General features: G+C 39.2%; 1 protein-coding gene across 1 annotated transcript in view; it reads right to left on the bottom strand.

Moving 5' to 3' along the window:
* Nucleotides 1-1,093: 1,093 nt before the first annotated feature.
* Nucleotides 1,094-14,849, bottom strand: part of RARS2 (arginyl-tRNA synthetase 2, mitochondrial) — a 67,009-nt gene continuing 53,253 nt past the window's right edge. Inside the window, exons 10-20 of the mRNA XM_066358909.1 lie at nt 14,285-14,391; nt 13,118-13,213; nt 9,066-9,126; nt 7,598-7,674; nt 6,943-7,067; nt 6,287-6,354; nt 6,092-6,201; nt 4,372-4,467; nt 3,238-3,312; nt 1,852-1,915; nt 1,094-1,379 (exon numbers count right to left, since the gene is read on the bottom strand). Of these exons, the coding sequence (XP_066215006.1) occupies nt 1,293-1,379; nt 1,852-1,915; nt 3,238-3,312; nt 4,372-4,467; nt 6,092-6,201; nt 6,287-6,354; nt 6,943-7,067; nt 7,598-7,674; nt 9,066-9,126; nt 13,118-13,213; nt 14,285-14,391 (966 nt within the window). The 3' untranslated portion in view covers nt 1,094-1,292. The remainder of the gene's footprint in view (nt 1,380-1,851; nt 1,916-3,237; nt 3,313-4,371; nt 4,468-6,091; nt 6,202-6,286; nt 6,355-6,942; nt 7,068-7,597; nt 7,675-9,065; nt 9,127-13,117; nt 13,214-14,284; nt 14,392-14,849) is intronic.

The following is a 14,849-nucleotide window of genomic DNA, read 5'->3' as shown; positions in this document are numbered from 1 at the left end:
TTATGTTAGGGTTATTTGGTTGCAAATAATAGATAAAAACCAACTCTGACTAGCCTTAAGCCAAAAAATAGTTTATAAGGACTGCAAGCAGCGTTGTAGGGCTCTAGGTTGTAGGAATTAATGAACAGTCTTTTCAGGGATCTGCTTTTGGAAAGATTTGGTTCTAACCAGCACTGTCCCTGTGTTATTTCTCTCAAGATTAAAATATGGAGGAGGCTACCATATAACTGAGAAGGGGAACTTTTCTTCAAAGAAATGGAAGGGGATATTGGACATGAATATCATGTCCTAACTGTACACTTTTATTCCATGACTGTTTTATGCTAAGTAAATCTTAATGATATTTTAAGTAGGAAATTAGCATCTGGAAGCTAACTCACTTAAAACTGCAACTGCATGCATGAGTGTTTTAGGGCTAATATTACTTGCTAGTATAAAACTATGTTCATTCGACTAGAGAAGCTTCGTTCATGTTAATTTTCTTCTCTATTTGTAAGAGTAGATTGTCGTTGGTATTTAGAAAACTTTTAACAGCAGCATTTAAAATAAATTATAGCAGGCTCGAATGGAAGTGTTGGCAAATGAGGACAGCTGTACTGATCAAACAGATCACATCCTACTTATGCTAACCTAAACAAGTCACACAAAATACCAATATGTGGATAGATATGTGAAGAAAACGGTTTAGGAAACTCCATTTCAAATCATGGCTTAACTAATTTTCAATAAAAGATCCTAATACAATAGCTGTACAAGTTATTTCTGGTTATTCAAATGTAGTTGTTCCCTAGTTCACATAATGAGTTACCTGTATGTAACCACAAAAAGATGAGCACGAGATCCTTCTCTGGGAGATGTCAGCTGGATTGGCAAAAAGGCTTAATACTGGTGTCCCTACACTTTTTTCAGAACTAACCAGAATTACAAGAAGTGTGAGATATTTTGCCTCATCAATTTTATTTGATGAAAATGGATAATTTCAGTTAGTTTTAAGAAGTTTCTGAAAGAATAACACTGGAAGAAACCTCAAAATAGGTTTCTTTTCCTTTATTCCCATTAGATCACAATGCATTTAAAGAGTTCACTGAATTTATAAAAGTCTATTTAGTACTTATTGACCATGAGGGAACTCAGATGGTTTTTATTTTAAAAGATCAAGATTTAACATGTTGATAAATCACTTAAAGATTCTGACACAGAATAACAGATTAAGTTCTATTCTAAACAGGAAAACATATAAGAATAGATAACTAGAATTAATTTAGTATTTAAAAAGCCATTTTAATTAGAAATTACATCCTACATACAGGTGTTATTCCAAGAAGTTTCATTCCGTTGGCTAGGACAGAACGAACCGCTCTGAAAAGATGAAGTCTGGCCTACAAAATAAATCAAAGAACGATTAAATGTTCAATAAGAGGCTAACTATAAAGTGAATTAAATAAGGTTTTTAAGAGTAAATCTTTCTTCTCATTTAAACTAAACACAATATCTCAAAGGACCCTAGAGTTTGCTGTAGGCAAGAGTGTACAAATTCCTAGAACCCCTTATAGTAAGCCCTGGTGCCAGGGTTGGGAGTGAGAGGGACAGTGTCATCATCCAGTACCACTTCAGATAAGGGGAACTCATCGCTGTAACACTTGATATAGGAAAATGTGCTTGAGAATTTAGTATGTTGGAAAGTATATAATAAACTGATTATTATTAAAATGATCCAATCCAATTCTAATTATTACCCTAGATTGTATGTACATTGCTGTAGTTGAACAATAGAAACATTTTCAAGACTGTCTCAGTAATACTAGTCTGAGGATGCTAGAGATTACCCACAGAACACTCAATGTAACACACCCCAGCAACATCAGGAGGACTCTCTTTTATGTGCAGTGTTTTGTGTGCTGCAGCTGCAAGATGGCTGAAACGAGAAGAGAAATCATGATTAGGACCAGCAGTAGTTTCCTGATGTAACATATAAAACTGATATCTAACCTTACTCCCTCAATTTAAAGATAAAAAAATCAAAGCCTGGATAGAGCCATTAAAATGTATCAAAAGTTGAGACTGGAATTCACTGCTTTTCTGTAACAAAGTAAAACAGACTAGACTCAAGTTTTAGATTTTGATCCTGGATCTACTAATACCAGGTGGCAAGTTAAGATTATGATTTCACTATTACTTTTGCAAGTACAGGAGATTCCTTTCTAATGAGTTTTTCTTCAGGCTTCCTCTAAGATGGCCTGGCCTTACCCCTCTGCCTGGTGAGGAGGTGTGGGACGGACTAGGTGTTGGTCCACTCTGCACATATGTGGCCACTCATCTTTAAGGCATCTTTTCGATTTAGGTATGGCAGCAAGTACAAGTGTGCCAGTGAAATGATGCCTATGACATTCACTTCAAAAAGTGACATTTATTATGACTTTTTTGCTTTATGTCTATAATTTAAGGGAAACAATTTTTTAAATCTGGGGAAGACAAGGTAAAAAGCATAATCAAGAGAACAGTCCGGCAATTCTCCAATTTCAGTAAATCTTGAGTAAAAGCAAGTCTTTCTTCAATAGCTTTATGGGAAGACACAGCTGTCACCACAGAAGATAACATCAACCTCTATTAGAAGTGTTTCATAGCTACTATAAAATTTCTAACAGAGTCACTGACTCATTTCCCAATTCTCTACCCTCTAGCTGACTGATTTTTCTGCACCTCTGCTTAAAACCTTTCTATGGACCCTGCTGCCCTGAAAATAAGACGAAATGCCTTAGTGCATGGCACAAAGACATGTAAATGCTTCAGTTCTCATTCCTCCCAGGACTGTGCTTCTAGTTCCTTTAACGTATCATGTTCTTGCTCAGCTTGGGCTTCCTCCTCCTCTGCCACTGTGCTTCTCCTGACTTACATCTAGTCCTTTCCCCTGAAAAGCCCTCTGGTCCGTCAGGCGGGGCTGAGTGCCCACCATCTTCTCTCTGCTCTGTCCTCACACGCACACACTGCTCTCGAGCCACCTGTGAGACTGCTGTCTCCTGTTCATTTGACTGTACCTTATATCACTGAGTGAATAAAGGAATGAACATTAACTGCTAATTTGCAAAGATGAAACAAGAATTCCTGTAATTTAAACCACGTAATTTTTTTAGCCCAAAGGATTTGTTTATAGAAAACTGCAGATGAAAGAAAAATTCTTTGTAAGAACAGGTTCAAGACATTTTTTAACATCTGAAAATAGCAAGATTATGTAAGTACCTTAGAGTTAGGAGGTAACTGACAATATGCTTGGGTTGAAGGTCCTGAGATGATTTGTAAAGCACTTCATCAAACCTAAAGGATGACAGGAGCAGCTGTCAGGGGAGGTACATACTTGAAACTGGACACTGAAACCAGGAGGCAACTAAAGACTTAGAGGCTCAGGAGTGCAAAGGCAGGGGTTTTCCTTCACTTATCATAGATGGTGTGATGATGATCTTGTAAAAACTAAACAATTATGCTTTTACCAGGGTTCACATTCTCATACCATGACCCAGTCTGGACTGGTGCCACTCCACCAGAAATTTCCTGCTGGTATTTCAAAAGAGTTAACCTCCCTGGTCCACAATGACCGAGGCACCTGGGCTAGTTCGCTGGTGGTACTATTTTAAAGTATTAACAATTTACCATGAGCATGTCTTCTGTGTTTCCTAAAAGGACAGAAAATGACTTTTTGGTCTACTTTTAGGTAAAGGCTGTCTAGAGGCAGGAGACAGGGTCTAGCTCTGACCTGTTCACTCCAGTGGTCAGTAAACCACCAACAGTCATGTTGTAATTGTATCCCATAAGCCAGGCTCTCTGTTTTTCTAACAAAACTATTAACCTATCCATTCCCTTGTAGCCATAGGTTGCTTAATGTTTGAACTGTGGGGTTTAGGAATAATGACCAGTTCATGGATTAGTAACTTGTGATCTATTGGTGAAATAACAGTTTCAGGAAAACTACAGATAACATCGCAATTCAATATTTCTGCTGCTTTAAAGAAAGGAATGATCTTAGGACAATAACTTACAAGTTTCGTAGAAAAGATGGGAGACTCAATACCACCCCCCACATGTGAACCCTTTTATAGCATCTTAGAATCTACTCCTTGAGACCTCATCAAGGGACCAAAGACCACAGGAATTTACTCTAACTCCTCTTCTCCAGCTTAAAAGCCCTTAACTTAGTCCAGCAGGAAGATGGATTTCAGGTATTATTAGGTCTCCCATCTTCTTGGCCCCTTTTTGATCAATAAACTGTAAACACTGATGTTTTGAGTTCTGGCCTTTCAAAGCATTGGGCAGAGGAACCTCGGCTCAGTAAGACTTTCATTCAGAAGAAGCTGACTCAATACTACTAGAAAGTCATACCTGAGAAGATGCTGGAGAACTGAAACAGACTGTGGCTCTTGTAAACAAGCAGTATTGAAGTCATTTACATAACCACATCCAAAAGTCTCTTCCAAACTGTTATCAAAAGTTTAAAAACAACAAAGCATTATTAAACAAGTCATCTAAGGACACATAATTGCAAGTGATGCACACCATCTCCTACTGCTGTCCTTCATATACAGTCATGTCACATAAGGCTGCCAACCACAGATCGCATAGAACGCTGCTCCCATAAGATCATAATGGAGCCGAAAAATTCCCATTGCCTAGTGATCATACCATTGTAGTACAACACATTACACAAATACTTACCATTGTGTTATAACTGCTTACAGTATTCGGTACAGTAACATACTGTACAGGTTTGTAACCTAGGAGCTGTAGGAAAACAATCTCACCCCAAAATATGTCTACTTAACACAAGAATTATTTAGGCTGGTTAATTTTAAGATAGCAGATATGGGAGAAGCTTTGAAAATCAATCCTTTGTAGCCTGATGAGGCAGTGGTGCAGTGGATAAAGAATCGAACTGGGATGCGGAGGACCCAGGTTCGAGACAATGAGGTCGCCAGCTTGAGCACTGACTCATCTGGTTTGAGCAAGGCTCACCAGCTTGAGCCCAAGGTCACTGGCTTGAGCAAGGGGCCACTGGGTCTGCTGTAGCCCCTCAGTCAAGGCACATGAGAAATCAATCAGTGAACAACTAAGGTGCCACAATGAAGAATTGATGCTTCTCACCTCTCTCCTTTCCTGTCTGTCTGTCCCTATCTGTCCTTCTCTTTGTCTCTGTCACACACACACACACAAAATCCTTTGTAAAAGACATTTACATCTGTAAGAGAAATCTCCATTCGTAAGGGTATCTCCCTGCTGTACCACGAAGATAGAGATTACCTTATTTCTAAAAACTCTTAACCAATGCAGAAGACAGGACTTAAATCTGTCTAACAACTTTACCCTACTGTGCCTTTCCTGGTCACTTCCCTCACCCCAAATAACTAGTCTTTAGCTGAAGATGGTATTTAAGGGGGTGGCTTCAGGTATTTTGGCGAGTAGCTCAATTTTCCTGGATCTATTCAATATATACAAGAGTTACACATATTATTAAACTTTTATTTTTCTCCTGCTAATCTGTCTTTTATCATAGGACTATCACAGTCCAGAACCCAGAAAGGAAGGGTACAGGGAAAATTAGTTTTGCTCCTCTACAGAGCAGTAGGCTATATATCAAAGAGCTTAGGTGTGTAGTAGGCTGTACCATCTAGGTTTGTGTAGGTACACTCTATGATGTTCACACAACCACAAAATCCCGTAAGGACGAATTTCTCAGACTGTATCCCTGTCACTAAATGGCGCATGACTGTAGCCCTGGTCTTTGAAGCTAACATTGTTCAACCTAATGCCTCAATTTTCCTAAATCCATTTCTTTATCTGAAAATGGAGTAAATCCTTTGGTGGGACTGTTGTATTAAATAAAGTAATATGCAGAAAAGCATTTCCTACATAGGTGCTCAATAAAGAAATATTTTAAAAGCCCCACAAAAATCTAACCTAACAGGTAGTCAGTCCCTTTAACTATATAGTTTTGAATCTGAGATATAAGAGAAGCCCAGAGAACGGGGCCTTTGGTCTGAGGATCACAGCACCCCACCCTGGCGAGGGCAGAGCAGCCCGGAGTCTCCCCGCAGCCTCTTCTCACCTGTGCAGGCGGGCATGCGTGTACTGTAGGAAGACACCTGTGTCCCCACGACTCTGGAAAACACGATCCCAGCTGAACTGATAGTCAGATAAGAGTAAACCTCTGAAGTCCTAAAACGACAGATGAAAATCTTCAGTTCTGGGGTTTGTTTCACTACCACAGAAAAGGGTCTCACAGGAAGCAGTCTCAACAGACCTGAATAATGAGTGCGGCCAGCCCGACCCTCTCTGCAGTCTCCTGTGGGTTCTCCAGTTCTTTGGTAGCTGAAATGGACAAAGGTGGCTATCTTTAACCTGCACGAAACTACACAGAGTCATGGCTGTAGTGGAGATAAAATCCGTCCAAAGTGGATACTGGCAGTATCAAGAACAGGTTCACAGTGGTCAATTTACTTTCCTAGTTTGGACTAATTTACCTTTGATAATGACAATTACCCTGCATTCCTTAAAAGGAAAAATACATGAATTTATTTTTCTTATAAATATCCCTTATAAGACATTAGACATTGCCAGTACTTGTTTTTCCAAAGGTGAAGGTTAAACAAAAAACCCTAAGGATTTGTGACTTTTTTCCAATTACAGGAACTTCACCGAACTACTCCCAACAATGGAATGAGAATCTGAAGCTGTCCATAAAGAGGCCCAGGGTACTATCAAGTCAGATTACTGAAGTGAACAATACTTCTAGCAGCAAGTCTGAAAATCCTGGCACCTCTCATTAGTGCAAGCTATTTTTGACAAGGTTAGTGAAAGTTCAATGGAGAAATGGTCATAATAAATCACAATGCACAAAAATCCAACAAAATATAAGGCACATAAGTTACGTTTATGACAACAAAAAAGTGAATTCACTCTTAATAGAAGCCATGTTCTGTAGCATCCTTAATCGAATCTCATTTAAGACATCTTCCAGAAAAGTGACATCTCCTCTTCGAGTCTTCATTCCCTGCACTACTCCAAAGGACACGTGTTGGCACCTGCAATGGAGTAGGCATTCAGTTGATAGAAAACTGAAGAGCTGGCGGTCCAGGTATAGAATAATATGATTGCAGAGTAATCTGAACTTCCACCCTCACAGTGGGGTTTTAAAAATCAATAGATTGAAACATGACGTGATTTGTTATATGCCACAAAAGATGTTAAACACACAGCATCATTTCATAGAGAACATCACTAGCATGTGATTAAATTCCTAGATGCTTTTAGGGAAAAAAAAAGGATGGGGATTAAGAATTCTGAAAATCAAGCCACTGAGAGCAGACATCTAATAAAAACATATTTAATAAATGTTTATAAGCTAGGAATTAATACAGCTAGGGCATAAGTTAACACACACACACACACACACACACACACACACACACACACACACCCTGCTGTTCCACATTAATATCTAGAAACAAAGAAGTGAAGTTTCAGTGAAAATCTTTCACAGCTTGGTACATTTTTGGACTTGGCTGACCTAACAGTGATCCTGAGGCAGGTAATTAAGAACCAGGTACATTACCTTTTTGCCCAGTCATAGCCCATGATCTGCAGCATTTGGAATACTTGCTGAAAATGCCTTTTTTGCCCTTTATCTGTCTTTGAGGAAAAAAAGTATTTAAAATAAAAGAACAGTGATAAGTTAACCTACAAAATAGGTTGGATATGAATCAAATTAAAATATTTGAATTCTGACAGGCTACAGTCATTGTCAGTTGATATGTTTTAAATCAGAGGTAGTCAACCTTTTTATACCTACCGCCCACTTTTGTATCTCTGTTAGTAGTAAAATTATCTAACTGCCAACTGGTTCCACAGTAATGGTGATTTATAAAGTAGGGAAGTAACTTTACTTTATAAAATTTATAAAGCAGAGTTACAGCAAGTTAAAGCATATAATAATAATTACTTACCAAGTACTTTATGTCTGTTTTTCACTAAGTTTGGCAGAATCAATCTTTATAAAACAACTTACTATAGTTAAATCTTTTTATTTATACTTTGGTTGCTCCGCTACTGTCCACCATGAAAGCTGGAATGCGCAATAGTGGGCGGTAGGGACCAGGTTGACTACCACTGTTTTAAATAAACACATAAAGAGGACGCCGCCAGAAGAATGTCTAGAGTGAGTGCACTAGAAGAGAAGAAAGAGCTGCTGCACCCCATTGAGTAAGGAGGAAATTTGAACTTCAATATTCTGAGGATTCTATTTAAATTCCTTTTCTCCCAGCTGTTCTGACCTTTATTTCATAGAAGAATGAAGCCAAGCCTAAAAAGATATTTAAATGACATTTTTTTTTCCTTAGGGGAAAGGGAGGTTGCACACAGAAGGGAAGAAAAGGGAAGAAAAGACTAAAATACTGCTCAAACACAAATAGAACAAACTATTGATACATGCAACAGTTTGGGTAGATCTCAAGGGCATTCATGCTCAGTGAAAAGAGCAAGTCCTGCCTGACCAGACGGTGGTGCAGTGGATAGAGTGTTGGACTGGGATGCAGAGGACCCAGGTTCGAGACCCTGAGGTCATCAACTTGAGCGCAGGCTCATCTGGTTTGAGCAAAAAGCTTACCAGCTTGGATCCAAGGCCGCTGGCTTGAGCAAGGGGTCACTGTAGACCCCCCGCACCCCCCCAAATCAAGGCCCATATGAGAAAGCAATCAATGAACTAAAGTGCCACAACGAAAAACTGATGACTGATTCTTTTCATCTCTCTGTGTTCCTGTCTGTCTGTCCCTATCTATCCCTCTCTCTGACTCTGTCTCTGGTAAAAAAAAAAAAAAGCCAGTTCCACAATGAGAACACTCTAGTGATGGAGAACAGAGCAGTGGTTGCCAAGGGGGAAAAGAAAGGGTGAAGAAGCACATGATCGCTTCTCCTGTGTGCCCTGACTGAAAATCGAACCTGGGATATTCACATGCCAGTCCGATGCTCTGCCACTGAGCAAACCGGCCAGGGCCAACCTTTTGTTCTTTATTGTGATTACTTACCACATAAATCATTGTATCAAAATTATACTTGTCCATTCTATCTATAGCAGCTGCAACATCTCTGAAAAGAAATGGCCATAAATTAAGAGTTACTAAGCAGATCTGGGTAATAATTTATTTTCAATATTTAATGGTAATGAGGCTTTTCTAATTAAGAATTCCTATTATGCCACTGCCTGGGGTATACTACCCATGCTTGTATAATCCCAATATCATACTTTGATACCAAGTAAAAATAACAAGAGTAGCTTTGGGAAATGCAATAAGTATAAAAGTGCTGTGAAAAGATAAACAAAAATGAGTAAGAGCTCTGAGACAATTAGTAATAACTACTGAAATAGCTGTAGGCAAAACGTCTGCAGGTAAATGTTTTAGGATTTGTTGATTCTAAAAATAAAAAATCTACTGGAAAGAATCACCTGTCACTTATTTGCAATATACTCTCTTAAAGAACACATTTAAAACCTAGGTGATGTAGTAGCTAAATAGATGTCTTCTACCTCCTCTTCTGTTAGTATAATCAAGGAGTTTCCAGGTCTTGGATCAGCCATATGTAATACTTTCTAAAGCATTTTAAAAGATCATAAAGTACTTTGACAAAAATTCCATCTATCTCTTCTATCTCTGATTAAGTACAAAAAAAAACCCAGTTTACATGTAATATAATGAAAAATAAACTATGAAATTTCAAGCCAAGATTATGAGAGTATTGAAAATTAAAGTTAAAGTTATTTTTGACAATATATGACACTGGAAGACTTAAAAAGTCCCTAGATCTTTTGAAATGTTGGGATTAGTACCTACCTCATAATCCTGACATAATACAAAACATGCATTCTTAATGGAAGCAAAAACGGGCTATTGAGGGACAAAAAAAATAGGAAAATATGCCAGGTCCTTTAGTTCAGGTCTCTCATTTCACAAAGTATGGAACCATGGCCCAGGGAGGCTAAGTGAGGGTCAAGGTCTCAGAACAGAAGTTCAGGTATTCAGCCTCCCCCTGTGCTCTTTTCAGTATTCTACACTTTTCTTTGTCTGTTAGAACAACTCTTTTCTTTAATTCACATCTACACACATAAGTGTATTCTATAAGGAACCCATTGAAAGGGCCGAAACAGCTAAAGATAGAGCAAGGTAAAAAAAGAAAAAAAATCAAACATTTTAACAAGTGGCAAAAAGAGAATTAGTCTCCCAAATAAAAGAGAGAAAGGATAGGTATTAAGATAAGTATAATAGGCCCTCCATATCCACAGGTATCATATCCACAGAGTAAACCAACTGTGAATAGAAAATTCAGGAAAAATAGGTTACATTGTTGTTGACGTGTACTATGTAGTTAGGACTACTCTATGATGGCTGTTATCTGTACTGAACATGTACAGACTTTTTATTGTCTTTATTCCCTAAATCAGTGTTTTTCAACCAGTGTGCCATGAGACATGGTCAGGTGTGCCGTGGAGAAATTAAACATGGGTCCTCAAACTATGGCCCGCGTGCTGGATACGGCCGGTGGAGGCTATTTATCCGGCCCGCCGCCAGCCGCCTCCATCCGAACATAAACATTCCCCTCACAATCCCTCCAGCTATCAGCGACAGGAAGAGTGGAGGCACAGGGAACGCTCACTGACCAATCACCTTCTAGGATTCATCACAACCACTAGTGATGAACCAATAGTAGGCCGCCTCTCATCCACACCCAGGAAGGTCCCCGCTCGGGCTGCAGCGCACTTGTCACTGTGTGGCCGCCGCGAGTAGTTGAAGCTGCTACTCCTCCCCATGGTCCCGATTTCTAATCCTGGTCAGGACTGGAGGTAAATGTTGCCACCACTAGATGAAGCCTCAGCCTCAGCTGGTTATGTCTATCCTGATGGTGTATATAGATATTTGACCTTTTTCTTTATAAAGAGGCCCCTGCAGAGGGTGATATACAATGCATCACAATGTTATCTAACTTTAAAGCTAAAGTTTGCTGATCTTCCTTTGGACAGTTTTTGGTTATCTGTTGCCAAGGAGTTCCCCATTCTGGCCAACAAAGCTATTTTGACATTGCTCCCGTTTTCAACCACATATCTATGTGAGCTGAGCTTCTCAAGCTTGACTGCGATAAAAACTAAAAACAGAGAGAGACTGCGAACTGTTGAGGATGAGCTTCGTGTGTGTCTTTCTACCATTCCTGCCAGGATAACCCTTTTGTGTTCATCGAAACAGGCCCAGATTTCACACTAAGTGAGTATAAATACATTTAGAAACTATATTATTAACTATATGTATAATATGTACTGTGTTAGAGTGTCATTTTGTGTCATTTTGGTAGGTGGTGTGTCCCAGGATTTTCTAAATGTAAAAAATGTGCCGCAGCTCAAAAAAGGTTGAAAATCACTGACCTAAATAATACAGCATAGGCCCTGGCCGGTTGGCTCAGCGGTAGAGCGTCAGCCTGGCGTGCGGGGGACCCGGGTTCGATTCCCGGCCAGGGCACATAGGAGAGGTGCCCATTTGCTTCTCCACCCCCCCTTCCTCTCTGTCTCTCTCTTCCCCTCCCGCAGCCAAGGCTCCATTGGAGCAAAGATGGCCCGGGCGCTGGGGATGGCTCCTTGGTCTCTGCCCCAGGCACTAGAGTGGCCCTGGTCGTGGCAGAGTGACGCCCCGGAGGGGCAGAGCATCGCCCCCTGGTGGGCAGAGCGTCGCCCCTGGTGGGCGTGCCGGGTGGATCCTGGTCGGGCACATGCGGGAGTCTGTCTGACTGTCTCTCCCGTTTCCAGCTTCAGAAAAATACAAAAAAACCCAAAAAACAGTATAACAGTTATTTACAGTATTAGGTATTGTAAGTACTCTAGAGATGATTTAAAGTAGAAGGGAGGATATGTGTAGTTTATATGCAAATATGACACCATTTTACATAAGGGACCTGAACATCTGTGGATTTCGGTATCTGTGAGGGTGGGAGTGTCCTAGAACCAATTCCCCATGGATACCAAGGACTAAATACGGAAAAATCTCAACCTAATAATAGCCACAGAAAGATACCAGATCAGGACAGTTAGTGAGTCTTTGTGTCACCGAGTTTTCATTCTGAGTGGACACATTTCTTATAAAACCACTGCTCATGGGTTCTTCTATAATCTGTCCAGCAATAATTAGCTGGCACAAAATTTTTTTCTACTATATATTTTTGTATCAAAAAAAGAAATGTACCTCTTAGATATATAGGTTCTTTTCACTTCCCACCCCCAACTGCATCGAATTGGTGAAGGGAAATATCAAAAAGTAACAGAAAGTAGATGAATTTTCTACTTTCACCAACAGAATTGGATGGTGTTTAAAGTGGTTCGGAACAAATGATGGTAGTAAACAATAATAATAAAATATCATCACGTTATACTACAAAAGCTGTTTGTGATACATTATAAAGCTAGCCTGGAGACACTGGAGCCTTTTGCTTGCATGCTGGAGTATGGCTACATTTGCCTGTGTGGCTTTTTTATTGTCCGATCTTTTCCTTCCTATTAGCTTTGTCTCGGAAATAAGTGTGCCTGACAAACCCGGATCTTACTGAGTACCAGAGACTGCTCCTTTCCACAGCGGTCAGTCATGGTAAGCACTATGGCCTACTTTCCCTTGACCCATTTTATCACAGTCAGAATGAGGGCTGGTACATATGTGAGGGTCCTTCCTCAGAGAGGACACCACTGTGCTCAGAGGGCCGCCTCCCAGTGTACATCCCTGCTAACGTGCGATTGTAAAGTATTTATAGTTGACTATGAGGTATCTTAATTTTATAGTTTGTAGAACAATGTATTCAGTTGTGGAATCCTGATATTTAACTAATTGTAAATAAATAGTTTTCAGTCACTTTTCTGATGACAGTAAACCTTTCCAGGAACTACACAACTGGCAACAGAAACCCAAAAGATCTATTTTGAGTAATGCAGAGATTTTGAAACTAGCATTTGCTAAGTTTTGAGTATAACATAATTGTCTTAGCATTAATTCGAGAACAATAACATCAAGTCAAATACACATTCTAACATTGACCTTCACATAAGACAAACCTGGTTGCATAGAGAGAAGTCCCATCACTTCGCATTACAGTACAAATTGAGGAAGGGTTACCATTTCCAGAAAGATCCACTACAGCTGTTCCTTTTCTACAAATGGAGAGAGGTAATTCTGAAGCAATATTATAAATTAAGACCTTTAAAAGTATAACATCTTTAAAATTATCTTCAGCTAACCAGAAGCTACTGGTTATCTTTTTAAAAATCTGAAACTCTGGATAAGGTACTTAGATAATGTCTTTAATATACCTAGTTGAAAAAATGAGATTACATCTGAAGTTTAAACATAAAATATTGTATTCTTCTAATTCCAGTTATTATAACAAAAACTATTGGTTTAGTTTTAACATGCCATAAAGTACCCCTGAGTAATAAAACCATGGGATTTTGTTGTTGTCTTTCCTGCCTGGTCAAAAATTAGAATCTGTATATGGCAATCTAAAAATTTTCCTTAAGGACATTACTGAGGACATGATGGAACACATTCTCCATGTCTTCCTTATGGAGATGAAAAGAAAAATGGCTCTTTGGTAGTAGAAAAGTGGTATTTCTAAGCAACTGGTTTGCATCTACATTATAGATGAGCTCCTATGACTGGTACTATTTTTATTGGTTAATAGGGAACTCAAAGCGAAATCAGAAATTTACCTTAAGCAAGGAAATAGAATCCCAGTGTGTGTTATATAATATACTAACATCACCCTGAATTCATATTATTTTCTGCCCCTGCTACCTGATTTTCTCATTTTATTCTTTTAACGGCTTGTATTATATCTATTTTCATAAGCTGCCTTATATATTTTTTTGGAACAGGATGGGATTTTTTTAAAAGGCAGGGTTAAGTAAGAAGATGTGAGTTTTATTTCCTTTTTCCAGTTTTACCATTTACCTAGTGTGACCTTAGGTAGGTGACGTGTACTCTCTGTTCTTCAGTTTGCTCATGTGTAAAGAGCAGATAACATCCTTCCTCCCAACCTGCTGTAACAGAATTTTGTTACAGCAGCAAAAGATAGCATGTGGGAAAGCACTTTGACCAGGAAAAAGCATTATTAAAAAATGCCAGAAGGATGCATAGCACATTGTTGTCCTCACTCAGAGAATATACCAATGTCAATTTCTAAAAAGAACCAATAACTTTTCTAGAGAATAACCTGACCATACATCGTTTTCTGCAGGAGTCCTTTACTGTCCAGCAACTTTAAGACTTCTTGTGATTTTTCACGGTAAAACGATTCTCCTGAGTATTCATCAAAGTGTACTCCTAGACGCTAAAAGAAAGAAAAAGTTATTTAAATAGCATATTGTCTTACCCTGAGAGAAAACAGGATGCTCTACGGTCAGATGGGGAAAATAAGAATTAAATAAAGTCATTTCTCTGCTCTAACCTTCTAAAGGCTCTTCCCATACCTCATGTCCTCGCAACAGTATTTTGCTGCCTAATATGATAGTTCAAGGCACACTGGCTATTCTAATTCAAAGAAAATAAAAATTTAGTGTCTCACATTACTCACACTTCAAGTACTCTGTAGCAACACAAGGCTAGCGGCTACCATACTGGACAGCACAGATACAAAGCATTTCCACCACTGCTCGAAGATACTGGTAGAGCCCTGGACAATGTCCTACACCACGTCCTACCCTACAAGCTCTTCAACCACCTCTCCTACGTTCTGCATCCAGTTTACCCACTCCAGTCACGTGGGCTTCTTTACTGGAACTCTTCATT

The sequence above is a fragment of the Saccopteryx leptura genome, chromosome 1, assembly GCF_036850995.1.
Source record: "Saccopteryx leptura isolate mSacLep1 chromosome 1, mSacLep1_pri_phased_curated, whole genome shotgun sequence".
In the NCBI taxonomy this organism is placed as follows: Eukaryota; Metazoa; Chordata; class Mammalia; order Chiroptera; family Emballonuridae; genus Saccopteryx; species Saccopteryx leptura.
Note: the sequence above shows the minus strand (reverse complement) of the source record. Positions and strands in the feature narration are given on the sequence as shown.